This window comes from Antechinus flavipes, chromosome 2 (assembly GCF_016432865.1).
Source record: "Antechinus flavipes isolate AdamAnt ecotype Samford, QLD, Australia chromosome 2, AdamAnt_v2, whole genome shotgun sequence".
Classification (NCBI taxonomy): domain Eukaryota; kingdom Metazoa; phylum Chordata; class Mammalia; order Dasyuromorphia; family Dasyuridae; genus Antechinus; species Antechinus flavipes.
The window spans coordinates 275,665,316-275,678,081 of NC_067399.1; the positions used below are offsets into that span (position 1 = coordinate 275,665,316).

Genomic DNA, 12,766 nt, shown 5'->3' on the forward strand with positions numbered 1-12,766 from the left:
TTCTTTTAAAAAAAAAAAAGATTTATTTTTCTTATTTTTTTTCCATCTTATGCAGAAAGCACACCTTATATACATAATGGGATGTTCTGAAAATCTCTTGTAGCAACAGCTTTTGGATACGTAATTTGATTAATAAAATTATAGTACAAAAAAGGTCAAAGATTATAGGAAATTAGATATTTCTAAAGAAGCTTTAGAAAAATCTTGGATATTACAACTCTTTTCATCTTACATATTTTGCATAAGAGTACCTTCACCAGTAAGGCACCTACAATAGTAGTAATGAATTTGCTGCAGTTTGGGGCTTATCTCCTAAGTGTTTGGTTTTTTAAAACCAGCAAAGCACATTTTAAATAGCAACATCTGCCACAGATCATACATTAACTTCCAAGCAGAATAAGCACTTTTTTCAAGCAGCAGAGTTTTAAATTTGAACAGAACTGATGTGTTGCAATAAACAAAGCGCTGAATGCTGTGATTTATCATAGCAGGCCTTTCATGAACTCATGTTCCACACAAATAGAAAAAGTGTTAAATACATAGGTGGATCTGTTAACAGTTGTTATGGCAGCTCACACACCAGAATTAAATATGGGCTTCCAAGCTGTGGTGTGGAGCTATTCTAGAGAGACAACCTCAGGGCAATTATCAGGCACAGTCCCCTTAAGTGTATAAAACAGCAGCTACCTACTTGTTTCTTTTAAAGTGAAACTAGCAACAGCTGTGAAAATATAGGCCATCGTTATCCCTCAGCCTGAGGACTTGGCATTTCTTCTTCTCTAACATGCTCTCATTCTCGTTTTGGCTGTCCTCCCCCACTCCCCTTTTACCGTCTGCTTTATTTATAACAAGTCCTGAAAGGGGAGAGAAAGTTAGATGCAACATAATCTGCTCTTGGGAGACACCATTTGGTACTCAAGTGCCCATTCCTCCTTCAATCATTTCCTCACTGCAGATTTCCTTGGCAATAACCTAAGTCTTCTTTTCAGCCAGACTTCCCAACTTTTAATATATGTTTCCTGTGAGGTGCCTTGTTTCTGGGGAATGTCATGCAAATTTCTTCTTGGTGGCTGTGAACCTCTCCATGTACTAAAAAAAAAAAAAAAAACCCAAAATTATTTGAATGGCTAAATAAGGGAAAAGTCAGTGAGATAAAACTGTTTCATCATTTTTTATGTAGCATCGCAGTAAGCCTAACTTTTTATTAATTTGCTGCCCTTCTGTTACTAACAATTCTAGATCCAATTATTTTTATAATAGCTATTTTTATAATAGCTTTTTATTTTTCCAAATACATGTAAAAAGTTTTTTTTTTTTTTTAACATTTATCTTTCCAAAACCTTGTGTTCCAAATTTTTCTCCTTCCCTCCTCCCCTCTCTTCTAAGACAGCAAGAAAAATCAGATCTAAATCCAGTTTTAAAAAGTTCATTGATGTGGTCCAGTCAGCAAAAAATGTTGATATTTGAAGAATAAATTCATAGTCATCTAGGTTATTCTACAGCTCTAGGAAAAAAGCTACATTGGCAGTAATTCCTACATGTAATCTTCACATAGCTGACAACTTGAATAGGGAAAAACTTATTCTATTAACACTAGGTTTAAGAATGTATGTGGATCAGCATCCTTCTCTAGGGAGATAAGAAAATCATTTGAATTGTTATTTACTAACCTTTTCATAGCCTTCTAGTTCTCGGAGTTTCTTTATCTCAAAAAGATTGCCTTCTACTGCAAGCAGAGCAATCTGCGAATTGCTGAGGATGCTTCGTGGAAGCATGCTAAGCTCTAGACAATTTTCTTCCATGCGCAAGACCTTGAGGCGTGGACAGCGAGATATCTGTGGTGAGATCTGAGAAATCTATCAAGAAAGTAACAAAGTCATTATTTCCTGTTTGATGTCTTGGGGGAAAATAGAACAAATCCATCACTGACTTTATCTCTTCTTATAATTCTTTTTCTCTTCTTTTTACTGACAAAATCAAATGGTCCACTATCTTTTATGGGACTGATTTTTGCTTGACTACCTATACTACTTGTGACAGGGGTTTTGGTCTTTTTCAATAGATGTGGGGAAGTGGGAAGGAAAGAAAAAAATTTTTTTTAAAATCCATTTTGGGGAGGTCGATTATCTCCATTTCTTTACCATCCTCAATCTGATTTCTAACACTTCCCCCCTCTATTGAAACTGCTTTCTCAAAGGTTATTGATTCCTTACTGCCAAGTTCAATGGTATTTCTTCTTTCTCCTAATATTTCTGTTGCATATGACACCATTTTTGATTTGTATTTTGTTACCTTTTTTTTTTCCTTCTTCAACCACACAAACATTAAGTTACTGCTGGGAATAATGTACTTTGATAAGAAATAGAAAAATAATATATGGCAATCGCTATCCTCAAGGGAAGAATAGCTTACTAGGAGGGATATGACCAAGATAACAAGGTAGGATGTGAGGCAGACCAAATAAAACTACATATGAAATATTTGTAGAAAATTTGAAAAAACAGAGCAAATAATGCCAGGGACCACAGAAGCAATACATGTGATGGACCTTAAAGGATTTCTACAGATAAATGAGTGTGTTCTAGATATGAAAGAAAGTGTAGAAACAGATGGAACTACAGTACTTTGAGTTTGGGAAACAGCTAGTACTCTTATTTTTGCTGAACAGATGGTGTTAAAGAGACACGAAAAGTAAATTTGCAATGGTAGACCATTGCTAGACTATGGAAGACCTTGAGTACTAGGCTAAAAAGTCTTTCCCCTGGGTAACAGAAAACCATGGAAAATTCACAAGGTTGTGAGATGATTAGATCTATGCCTTAGGAAGATTTTGCAAGCTTTATGAAGGTTATATTGAGGACAGAAGAGCAATGCAGTTACTCATATAGCCCAAACTAGGGTGGTGGCCAAGTGAGTAGAAAAGAGCAAATAGAAGCAAAACATGAAGCAGAGATGTAATTAATAAGATTTGTCAACTAAGTGACTCTTCCACCTCTCATTCTGAAAAGAGGTGGTTCATTCAACCATCAGGGGTTCAGTGAAGAAAACAGAAAGGAATGGTCAGACAGTTAGCAAGAAAAGCCACAAACAGAAAAGATATCCTCAAGGAAATCTTAAAAGTACAGTGTAAATAGATACTATTATATTATTACTCCCAGTTTCCTTCACTGGTTCATATTCCTCTGGCCACTTACGGACATTTCTCTAGTCTTTGGTGTTTTGCTCATTTTTAACCTTCCCCCTCTTTTTCTTTTTCCCTCCCCCACCTGTTGTCAGGCTGATTTGGTCTGGCTGACACATAGTGATATCAGAATAATTTTCTTTAAAGCTGGTTTTAATCTTGTCATTCTTGTCTAAAAACTTCAATGGTTCTTGATTGGTATGATTACCGAGTTTAAACTCTGTAACATGAGTTACAAACTCTTATATGTTTAACTGTATCCAATTTTGCTACTTATTATCCCCTAAAAACACCTTTCATTTTAGTTAGTCTGGATCTTTCATTGCCCCCACAAATACACTCAGTTCATCACTACCTTCATTGCTTTACCTAGAATGTTCTCTTTTCTCTATCTCTTTCCCCTTCCCACCTACCTAAAAATCCCATCCATCCTCTAGATTCTTCTCTTCCCACAGGGCTGTATTATCACTTCCCATCCTTGGAAACCAAGACTCAGAAAAGTTATATGACCTAATTAAGGGCATCAAGCTTGGGACTGGAACTCAGGGCCTCTGACTCCAAATGCAGCACTCTTCCTAATTGTATAAATTTCTATTCCACTGCTCACAACCAAATACCTATGAATTCCTTCAGAACTCAGTCTTTCTTTCAAAATTCAGTCACAAACTGCATTCTCTTTGATATTAGTAAAAAATTTTAGCTCATCAACTACATTATCAATTTAAGAATTATTTCTTTAGCATCCCCTAAATCACAGCACAGTGCTAAGCACACCAACAATTGCTTCAAAAATTTACTTGGTGACTCTCTGACTTCTGGGAGCTTGTAATTTAATGGAGAAGATAATATAGCAACAACAGGAAATTGAATGTTAATAATAATGATAATAGCTAGCATTTAAAGCTAGTGTTTTAAGATTTGTAAAATGTGTTACAAATATCTTTATCCTCACACTTTGGATATAAGTTTTATTCATTATTGGATTTTCATTGTACAAAGAGATAGATGTTAAATGACTTGCTCTTGTTCAAAGCAGAATTTGAACTTGGATCCTCATGATTTCAAAGGCAGCATGCCATCTACTGTGTCCCCTAGCTGCTTCTCAGTGAACAAAATCCTCAAGATGTCAACACTCAGAATGCAGCATTTATATTACCATTTCCCCTCAGAATACAAAAAAGTTGGACCACCAACCTTGAAGCAATGCTTTAAAGGATTGGGGCTGCGGGGGAAGCATTTTTCTATGATGCAAGGGTTAGACTACTTTGCCCACATTTAAGTTCTTCCAACTAAGCACTTTTTAGCTCTTGTGAAAAAACCCATTTTTGACAAGAGAGACAAGTGCAGAGGGGCCATAACTTGAGTTCTCAGAAAACCTATTTTAAATCACATACCTTAACAGTTCTAGTCCAGCTCATTATTTAACATGAGAAAACTGAAACTAGCAGAGTCAGTAATAGAGCTATGACGAATATAACCAGGAATTTCAACCTCCTGTGCCAAACATTCCAAAATATTCACTAGAATTCTACATGATCAGAATTTTCAGATAAGCCAATTCAGAGAAAGGAATGGGATGCTGGTTTACTGGGTTTTAACATTTAATATAGGAAATGACTCTGAAAAGGAAATCAACCAATAAGCACTTATGTATTAAGCTTCTAGACTACACCAGATATTGTGCTATGTGTAAGGACACAACATAAAAATGAAACAACCCCTCAAGAAGCTTACATTACACCAAAAACTAATTTTTTTTGGGGGGGGAGAGGGAAAAAGATGGGGTTAATATATAGATATGGGCTCCTCCCAAACTGAAAATTCTAATACCCTCTGCTTAATTAGCTAATCCTTTAGTCTCTCCCATGACAGTGCTCAAAAAAGACTCTAAATCCTGGCAGCTCAATAACACAAGGGATAACTTCAAAAGGAGGGGTCTAGTCATTGCAGAATTACAAGGGGACAGTTTCGGTCTAATTCCCTTCACATTTCAATATTACATTTTTTTAACCCTATCAAGAAGTCACAATGACTGTGAAATTCATCTCTGTACCTCTCCTTCAAAGGTGAAGGCTTACAACAAACATTTCATTGGATAATCAGTCACACTTTCCATAAAATCTCTACCTTTTTTGTGTGTTGTCTTTATTAAAACTACTAGAATGGGGACTGAATTTCTGCCTAAACTGTGTGCAAATAAATTGCTCTGAGTCAAGGGATAGATGGCTGGACACACACACACACACACACACACACACACACACACACACACACACACTCTCTCTCTCTCTCTCTCTCTCTCTCTTTTTTTTTTTCTCTCTCTTCTCCCCTCTCCCCACCCTGCCCCCCTCCATTTTTACTTTCTCAGATCCAGGTAAAGAGGAAAAGGGGTTATTCAAAAGTTCATTAAGTCACATGCACATCTGAGTTATTTACAGACCTGATTCTGATTGAGGTTCAGTTCAATAGCCTGTAGTTCTCCTATTGTGTCAGGTATACTTTGAATCTGGTTCTTGGAGAGATCTACCACATCCAAGTGTCGTAGGCTACAGAGCTGAGATGGTATAGCTCGAAGCCGGTTCCCAGAGAGGCTCAGGGACTTGAGGGCAGACAATTGCCCAAAGGCAGATGGCAGCTGTGTCAGGTGATTGTTGTTAAGGTGTAGGGTCTCTAGCTTTGTCAACTTGCACAGCTCCTCTGGTAGAACAGCTAGCAAAGATAATTAGAAATAATTGAATACAAACACAGGAGGAACAATTTCAAAAGAACTTTCCAAAAGATTCTGTTGCAACAGAACAACAAATGCCAACAAATTCTCAACTTGTTTAGAACACTCCCATGCTGTGCTGTTTTCAAATAGTGTGTTCTGCTGTATTTCCCTCTAGAAGGTCATACTGAAGATAAAGGAAACAAAGGTATTAAAAGGGTATCCTTTGTAACTATTGCAATAGCCTCCTGGTTGGTCTCCCTGCCTTCAAGTCTCTCCTTGTTCCAGTCCGTCAAAGTGATCTTCCTAAAGCTGACTCCCTTTTTCACATGATCTATAAACCTCCTTGCTGTTCCTTGAACATGACTTCATCTCCACACCTCTCCCACCTTCATCTCCACCTCCTGATTTCCTCAAACCTTCTGCTAAAATCCCACTGTCTGCTTCTATTACATACTAATATCTTCACTCTGAAAATTTCTCAGCATTAATGTTTTGTTTATATACATAATTGTTTATATGTTAGTCTCCCCAATTGAACTGAAATTTTCTTGAGAGCAGAGGATGTTTTTGCCTCTTTTTATGTCCAGGGCCTAGCACTATGTGTATGTATTTAACAAATGTTTGTTGGCTTATTAAAAGGTAATTTTATCACTTGCAGAACTCCATAGCTGTGGTATGGCCTTCATTAATAATGTACCCTTAAAAAAAATAGTTCGAATTGTTCTAGTGCTATTGTTTTAAGATTTGGCCCACCATGACATTTTTCTCCTTAAGGATAGCTTACAGATGACACATATGGACACCATTATTATAAGATTAAGCTTAATCCTTTGAAGAAGGCTGTAAGTTTATATAACATGGGAAAATGGGGACATTTTTAGAAGGTTCAGCTGCATCCCCCAAATAATATCTTGTGTACCACCAGCTTTCTTCTGATAACAAGCTCCCCAAACAATACTTTGCTTAGAGCCCTGACAGGCAAATCAACCAACTAGGAAAGGTGACACCAAAAATCAGAGTATTAAGAACTGCACTCTCAAGACGGGTCTTTGGAGCACACCTTCCTCCTCCAATGAAGGTATCATTTCTCCTGACAGAACCTATCTCTATGCTGTCCATACTGGGTTATTGTTTATAACCAAATCTATTTCTTCCCCATGGCTCGCAATAACGCTTTGCATGCTATTCTGAGCACCCAAACTCATTGCGGGGTTTTCTCCGACTGGGAACAGGGACAAGGGCTATACTTCGGGAGTAGAGCATTGAGAGTTCACTCTCTCCCAGTGCGCTGTTATAAACATCTCCTCTCTATGCCCAGTCCTGTGGGGTCTTTTTTCAGCTACAGGCAGTCAGGCCGGGAGGCCCGAGGCCCTCTCCACCCCGACTCACTCAGTTTGTTGTGGTTCAAGGACAGACTCCTGAGCAGCGTGAACTTGCCGATGAGAGCGGGTGGGAGGTGCTCGATCTTGTTGTTGGACAGGTCAATGGTCCTGAGGTTGCTGGTCAGCCGCTGCAGATCCTCGGGAAACTGGAGAAAGGGAGTGGTCGCAGCGCGGGCCGGCCCAGCCCAGCCTCCCGCTTCCCCGCCGCCTCCCGGAGCCGGCCGGGTTCCATCCCCCGCCCCAGGTTCGGTCTCGATCTCACCTCCGTCAGACCGCGGTCCTTGAGCTGAAACACGCCCGTTTTCTGCGCCGTTTCCAGGTGGGCGCGGAGGGCGCTGTTCCCCATCCTGCAAGTACTGCAGCCGGCCCGCCGGCCCCGGTCTTACTCACCCTGCGGGAGAAGCCGCTATGGTCAGCGCCGGCCGCGGGAGGGATCGGCGGTTTCCCTTTTAGAGTCCATCCCGCCCGCCCGCCAAGTCCTACCGCCCTCCGCGGCTGCCCGCAAGCCCGCGACTGCCACAACTTCTGCAGTCAAGCGTCCCACGATGCCGGGCGATCTCCGGCCCGGCCACTCAGGCCTTGGCCCGGTGACGCCGGGGACCCCGCCCCAGGGCGGGAGGCTGTACCCCGGCCTGGGCCGGGAACGCCCTGTGATGTCATTGGCACGCGCCTACGCAGCCAACCGAGGCAGCCGTCGTTTGGATTCCCCTGCGCCCCGGAGGCTGAGCCTCGTTTTGGTCCGGCCCTTCCACCCCCACCCCACCCCCGGCAGGGAAAGATAGCTAACGGAGGCATGGCGGCTGCAAACCCTTGGGTCCCGGAGACTTCCCCAACCGCCGCGGGGCAGCTCTTAAACGAATACTTAGCCTCGGGAATCGTCACTCAGGTGAGTGGGTGGCCACAAGGATAATGAAAAATAACTGCCATCAGCCTAATACCCTGATGGATTACGGTGACTGGGCGGGAGAGCCGGGAAAAAAGATCCGAGACAGGCCGGGAGGGAAACGGAGGAGTCCATCGAGAGAAGGCTTATTTAAGTCAGCAGAGTAGGTTGTTGTGAAAAAAGCGTCGCAACTGGAGTCCCAGGACCTGGGTTCCAATCCCACCTCTATCACGTCCTACCTGGGTGATGTTGGCAAAGTCACTAAACCTTTCCGAGCCTCAGTTTCCTCCTCTGTAAAACGTGAAGGGGTTCCACTAGATGACCTCTAAGGCCCCTTCCTGCGATACCAGGAACAAATCTCTTTGCGGGTTGGTGAGATTAGCGATTCTTCTGGAGAGGAAGGATTGTCTCAGACAAAGTCCCTGCAGGAAGAATCTTCCCCCTGCGTGTCCCTGGAGGGAGGAGGGAAAAGAAGGGCACCGGAGCTTTCCAATGGCTTTTCAGTCTGGGACGCAGCTCTGACGTCATAATTTTCTCTGCCTCGCTATAGGCGGATAAGGGAAGGAAGGCGCCACCCTCTCTTCGAAAACAACTACTGGCTGTATTTTATTTATTGTTTTCTGTGCGTTCCAAATGTTGGGAGAAGGGGGAAAGGTTTATGTAGAAATGCTTCTGCAGCCCCCGCCCACCAGGTGCTTCTAACCGGGGAGACCACATATAAACCATGTATGTAACTACGAACGTACGTGTTTTTAGGCAGAGTTGGTGAGACGTAATTCTAAGAGAGGAAGGTAATTAAATTTGGGCGGACTGGGAAAAGTTGCTTGTAGAAATTGGGATTTGAGCGTTTCATCTTCTGGATGGAAGTCAGGGAATTTGGAATATGTGAAGGTAAAGAAGATGAGCAATACAACGGTTGAGGATCACAGTGGTTCTCAAACTTTTGTTCTCAGTATCTTCATGTTGTTAAAAAAACTATCGAGTTTTTTTAAAAAACAAAAAGTTTTTGTTCACATTACTATATTAAAAATGATTTTGAATTTGTAGACCCTCTGAAAGGGTTTCAGAGACCCCAACAATTCTTTGAACTACACTTTGAAGACTACTGATCTAGTATAACGATGAGACTTGAGATGGAGTTCATGCTGGGGGCATCAGTGAGTTGAGAGAATACAAAAAAGGGAAGAAATAACAGAGAAAGAAAAGGAAAAAACTGACTTTTCGAAGAATATAAATTCTTCGAATGGAATGGAAATCATTGGATTGTGAATTTAATTCTGTATCCGTTGTGGAAGGAAATAGGCTATGGGTTGGGGAGTAGTTGTAGATCATTGAAAGGTATGTGCCGAAAGTAATGAAAGGGAGGAAAGAATAGTATGAAAGAAGAAAAGAATACAGGATAGAAAAGGAGAGTGCACGCATGCTGTGCAGTCACCTGATTTCTCTGGGTCTTAAATTAACTTATCTGAAAATGAGAGATGAGATAATCTATAGTTTCCCTTATAGGTTTAATGTTTTGTGATTTTATGAATTAAAAAATGTACAGAAGAGATGAGGGAAGAATGATTAAATTTGAAAGAGACACAGAATTAAATGGAGAGACTCTGAATCTGATGTCTACATACCATTCATTTAAAATTAATTGCCTACTATATGCCCGGCACTGTGCTAATCCGTGAAAATGCAAAATGGATTAAAATGGATATCTATCATATCCTTTGCTCTGAAAATATTCTATAAAATCTTAAAGGACTTCAAATATTCCCTAGGTCCCAGCTTCTTCAACTGTAGGTTTCAGTCCTATATAGGGTCTCCTAAGTGAATGTAGGGGTCATGAAATTATCGTCAGTGAATGTTTGATTTATATGTTTATTTTATATACCTATATGCCCAGGGTCATGTAAAAATTCTTTGGTGAAAAGGAGTCCTGAGTGGAAAAGTTCAAGAAGCCCTGAGCTAGATCAACCTTCCATCTAAATTGGTAGAATCTTTCCTAGAGTATCACCAACATGATACAAAACTGAAGAAAGTCAGAAGACCTCAATTTGTCTGGACTATTGTACTAACTAGCTAAGGACCTCCATTTCTGCAAATATAAAATGAGGACATTGGACCAGATGACCTTTAATATCCCTTCCAAAATATCATATTCTTCTATCCTGGTCATTTAGTCTCTTTGTATACATGATAAGGTCCTAAATGGGGAGGAGGTGGGGTTGGTTGGCAGAGAAAGTTTGATAAGATTACTCTTTTGAGGCAACAAGGAAAGAGCACTGATGGGGATCAGCTCAGCCTTCCAGTCTCAATCTCTGTGAAGTTCTTGGGTAGCCCTACCTTATTGTATTCAATCAAAAAGCCAAGCTATGATGCCAAACCCTAGAGATTAGTGTTTCTCCTATAAATTTCTCCTATAAATCTGCTCTTGGAGTACCTCATCTCTGCTGAATCCCTTTTGGATTAGCCAGCCATGGCAGTCTGCTTCTACTTCTTCTGCTAGTAGTATTTTTCTTTGTATCCCCTCCCCCATGACTCATGATGTCTTTCTCCTTATTATAGCTAGCTAACTCTTTTAGGGTGCTATATCTGCTTTTAGGTTTTAGCCTGCTAGTCAATGGCATACTTCCTCACATGGTGTATTCCTTTTTCCTGGTTAATTGTGAGTTCCCCTGGGGAACTTGTCTTTTCCGATATTAATTGTTAAAACCACTTTCTTTGCTAACTATACGCCCTTCCAAATCTATTTCATATTTACCACTCCTGGTGTATGTCTTCATTTTGTCTGTAACCTCTTCTCATAAATAAATGTACCTTGTGATAAGGAGAAAGTCCTTGTCATTTCTTTACATGTGAATTGCTATAGAAGCTCATCATTTAATGTCAAACCTCAACATTGGGTGTGAATACCTCAATCTTATCATACACATCTACTAACATTCAAAGTCACCTCTATGTGCTAGATACTTTTATACATAGTAATAGCTAATATGTAGTGATTGTGCTGTGAGGAAAGGGAAGGCATTGGTTTAGAGGGCTTTATGAAAAGGACTTTTTATTATGTCTCAAGTTTAAAAAGAAAATTAATTTTTTTTTTCAAATTTAAAAACAGGAGAGTTTCTATACTGTTTCCAAATTTACTCTTTTGGAGTTCCCAGAATAAATTTAATCATTTCTCATTCACCGTTGTACCAAATTAAGCTGTTTTTTGGGGGTAAGCATTTTCTTTCTCCCCAATTCCGAGAAATTATAATATGAACAAAATTATCAAATCATTTCCATCTTTTGTATTAAGAGACAGGTTATATGAATAAGAATATTCCATGGGGATAAAGTGCTAAAACTAAAAGAATGTGAGAAGGGTTCAGAATAGGAATAATGTAGGTGGCACTGAGTACAGCTTTGACTGTTTCATAATTCTGCCTAAGCAGTAGGTGTCTCCTGTTTCTCCTTGGTCTGATTTTGTGCTTTTTGTTCCAGAATCATTATTTTGATTGCAACTGATACATCCATTATTCCAGGGGTGTCTGCTAGACTAGCTTCATTTTCCTTTTTCCCCCCCAAGTATACATAATAGATTTTTTTATTTATTATATAAAATTTTAAGTGAGCCTAAAATTTGAGACTTTTTGTCCTTAAATTACTGGTTTTATTCTCATAACCTATTTCATCCAATTCTATCCTTCAATACTGAATTCCTTATTGAAGCCTACCTGCCATAATTTTATTTATTCAGTTTTTTACAGTTCACATTTACAAGTCCAGGCCTACTCATGTACTGGCACCAATCACTTATTAATTTCATATTCCAGCCCTGCTTTTAGGGAGGTATAGATAAGCAGGAACTTTCTGGTTACATATCTTCTCCTTCAATCCCTGAAAATCTGTAATTTTGGGGATACTCAACAGATTTATTTATGGGATTTAATTATGGAAGTGACTGTTAGGACAGCTTTTTAGCTCTTTTAGAGAGGCAATAAGGTATCTAGTGGAAAAGACACTTCCCTGTAATTCCAGTTCTGGTGGCTCCTTACTTAGCTGTGACCTTTGTTTTCTCTGAATCAATTTTCTTATCTGAAAAGTGAAGAGATTGCACTAGGTGATCTCTTTCTCAAGTATCTTCTAGTTCTTAACATTTTATACTTGGCAGAGGATAGCTATTTTTCAAAAGCAACAAGGACTTTCTTCTAGCTGTCCTGTGTAGAAAATAAAATTTATGATTGTTGTGGTGGACAGAAGTCTAAGCACTATGGGGAAGGACTGCAAAAGGAACATAATTAAAAACATGCTTCTTGCTTTTAAGCTTGGTAGAAAGATCTGGTAGAAAAGATGATCTGAGTATGGCTAAGAAAACATAAATTCCCTCCCAACTGAAACGTTGCACATTCTCTCCATCTTTGCCTGCTACTGCTGACCTTCTTCTCTTCATCATCTGGACCAAGATTTCCCACACTAAATCTGAGATTTAGAGTTTTTTACTCCAGTCTTGCACAATCTCAGGCCCTGAGAAAGTTTATCTACTCATTTAATTCCTGCCCTGTGCCTGAACTAGGTGATTATTGTTGACTTAGTGTGAATTGTGTCTCTGCAGCCCTGTCCCCCCACTTAGATAATAA

At 39.9% G+C, this 12,766-nt stretch overlaps 2 protein-coding genes across 3 annotated transcripts in view; one reads left to right on the forward strand and one right to left on the reverse strand.

Annotated features, from left to right (window-relative positions):
• Window positions 1-8,629, reverse strand: LRRC57 (leucine rich repeat containing 57). Of its 2 annotated transcripts, none has more exons than XM_051977167.1 (6): window positions 8,396-8,629; window positions 7,536-7,664; window positions 7,281-7,419; window positions 5,622-5,890; window positions 1,671-1,856; window positions 1-1,089 (listed from the first exon to the last, which is right to left on the reverse strand). In XM_051977167.1, exons 2-6 carry the CDS (start codon window positions 7,617-7,619, stop codon window positions 1,048-1,050), a joined length of 720 nt encoding a protein of 239 aa, XP_051833127.1. In that variant the 5' UTR covers window positions 7,620-7,664; window positions 8,396-8,629; the 3' UTR covers window positions 1-1,047. The 2 variants fall into 2 exon arrangements, with proteins under 2 accessions (XP_051833127.1, XP_051833126.1); XM_051977166.1 differs by lacking the exon at window positions 8,396-8,629 and adding an exon at window positions 7,757-7,863.
• Window positions 8,034-12,766, forward strand: part of HAUS2 (HAUS augmin like complex subunit 2) — a 26,999-nt gene continuing 22,266 nt past the window's right edge. The window contains exon 1 of the mRNA XM_051977168.1: window positions 8,034-8,159. Within this exon, the coding sequence (XP_051833128.1) occupies window positions 8,067-8,159 (93 nt within the window). The 5' untranslated portion in view covers window positions 8,034-8,066. The remainder of the gene's footprint in view (window positions 8,160-12,766) is intronic.

Coding starts and splice junctions, on each gene's coding strand:
- LRRC57 (XM_051977167.1), bottom strand. CDS start 7,619: ATGGGGAACAGCGCCCTCCGCGCCCACCTGGAAACGGCGCAGAAAACG. Junction 5,891..7,280: donor CTTGAACCACAACAAACTGA/GTGAGTCGGGGT, acceptor TATCTTTGCTAG/CTGTTCTACCAGAGGAGCTG. Junction 1,857..5,621: donor TGAACCTCAATCAGAATCAG/GTCTGTAAATAA, acceptor CTTTCTTGATAG/ATTTCTCAGATCTCACCACA.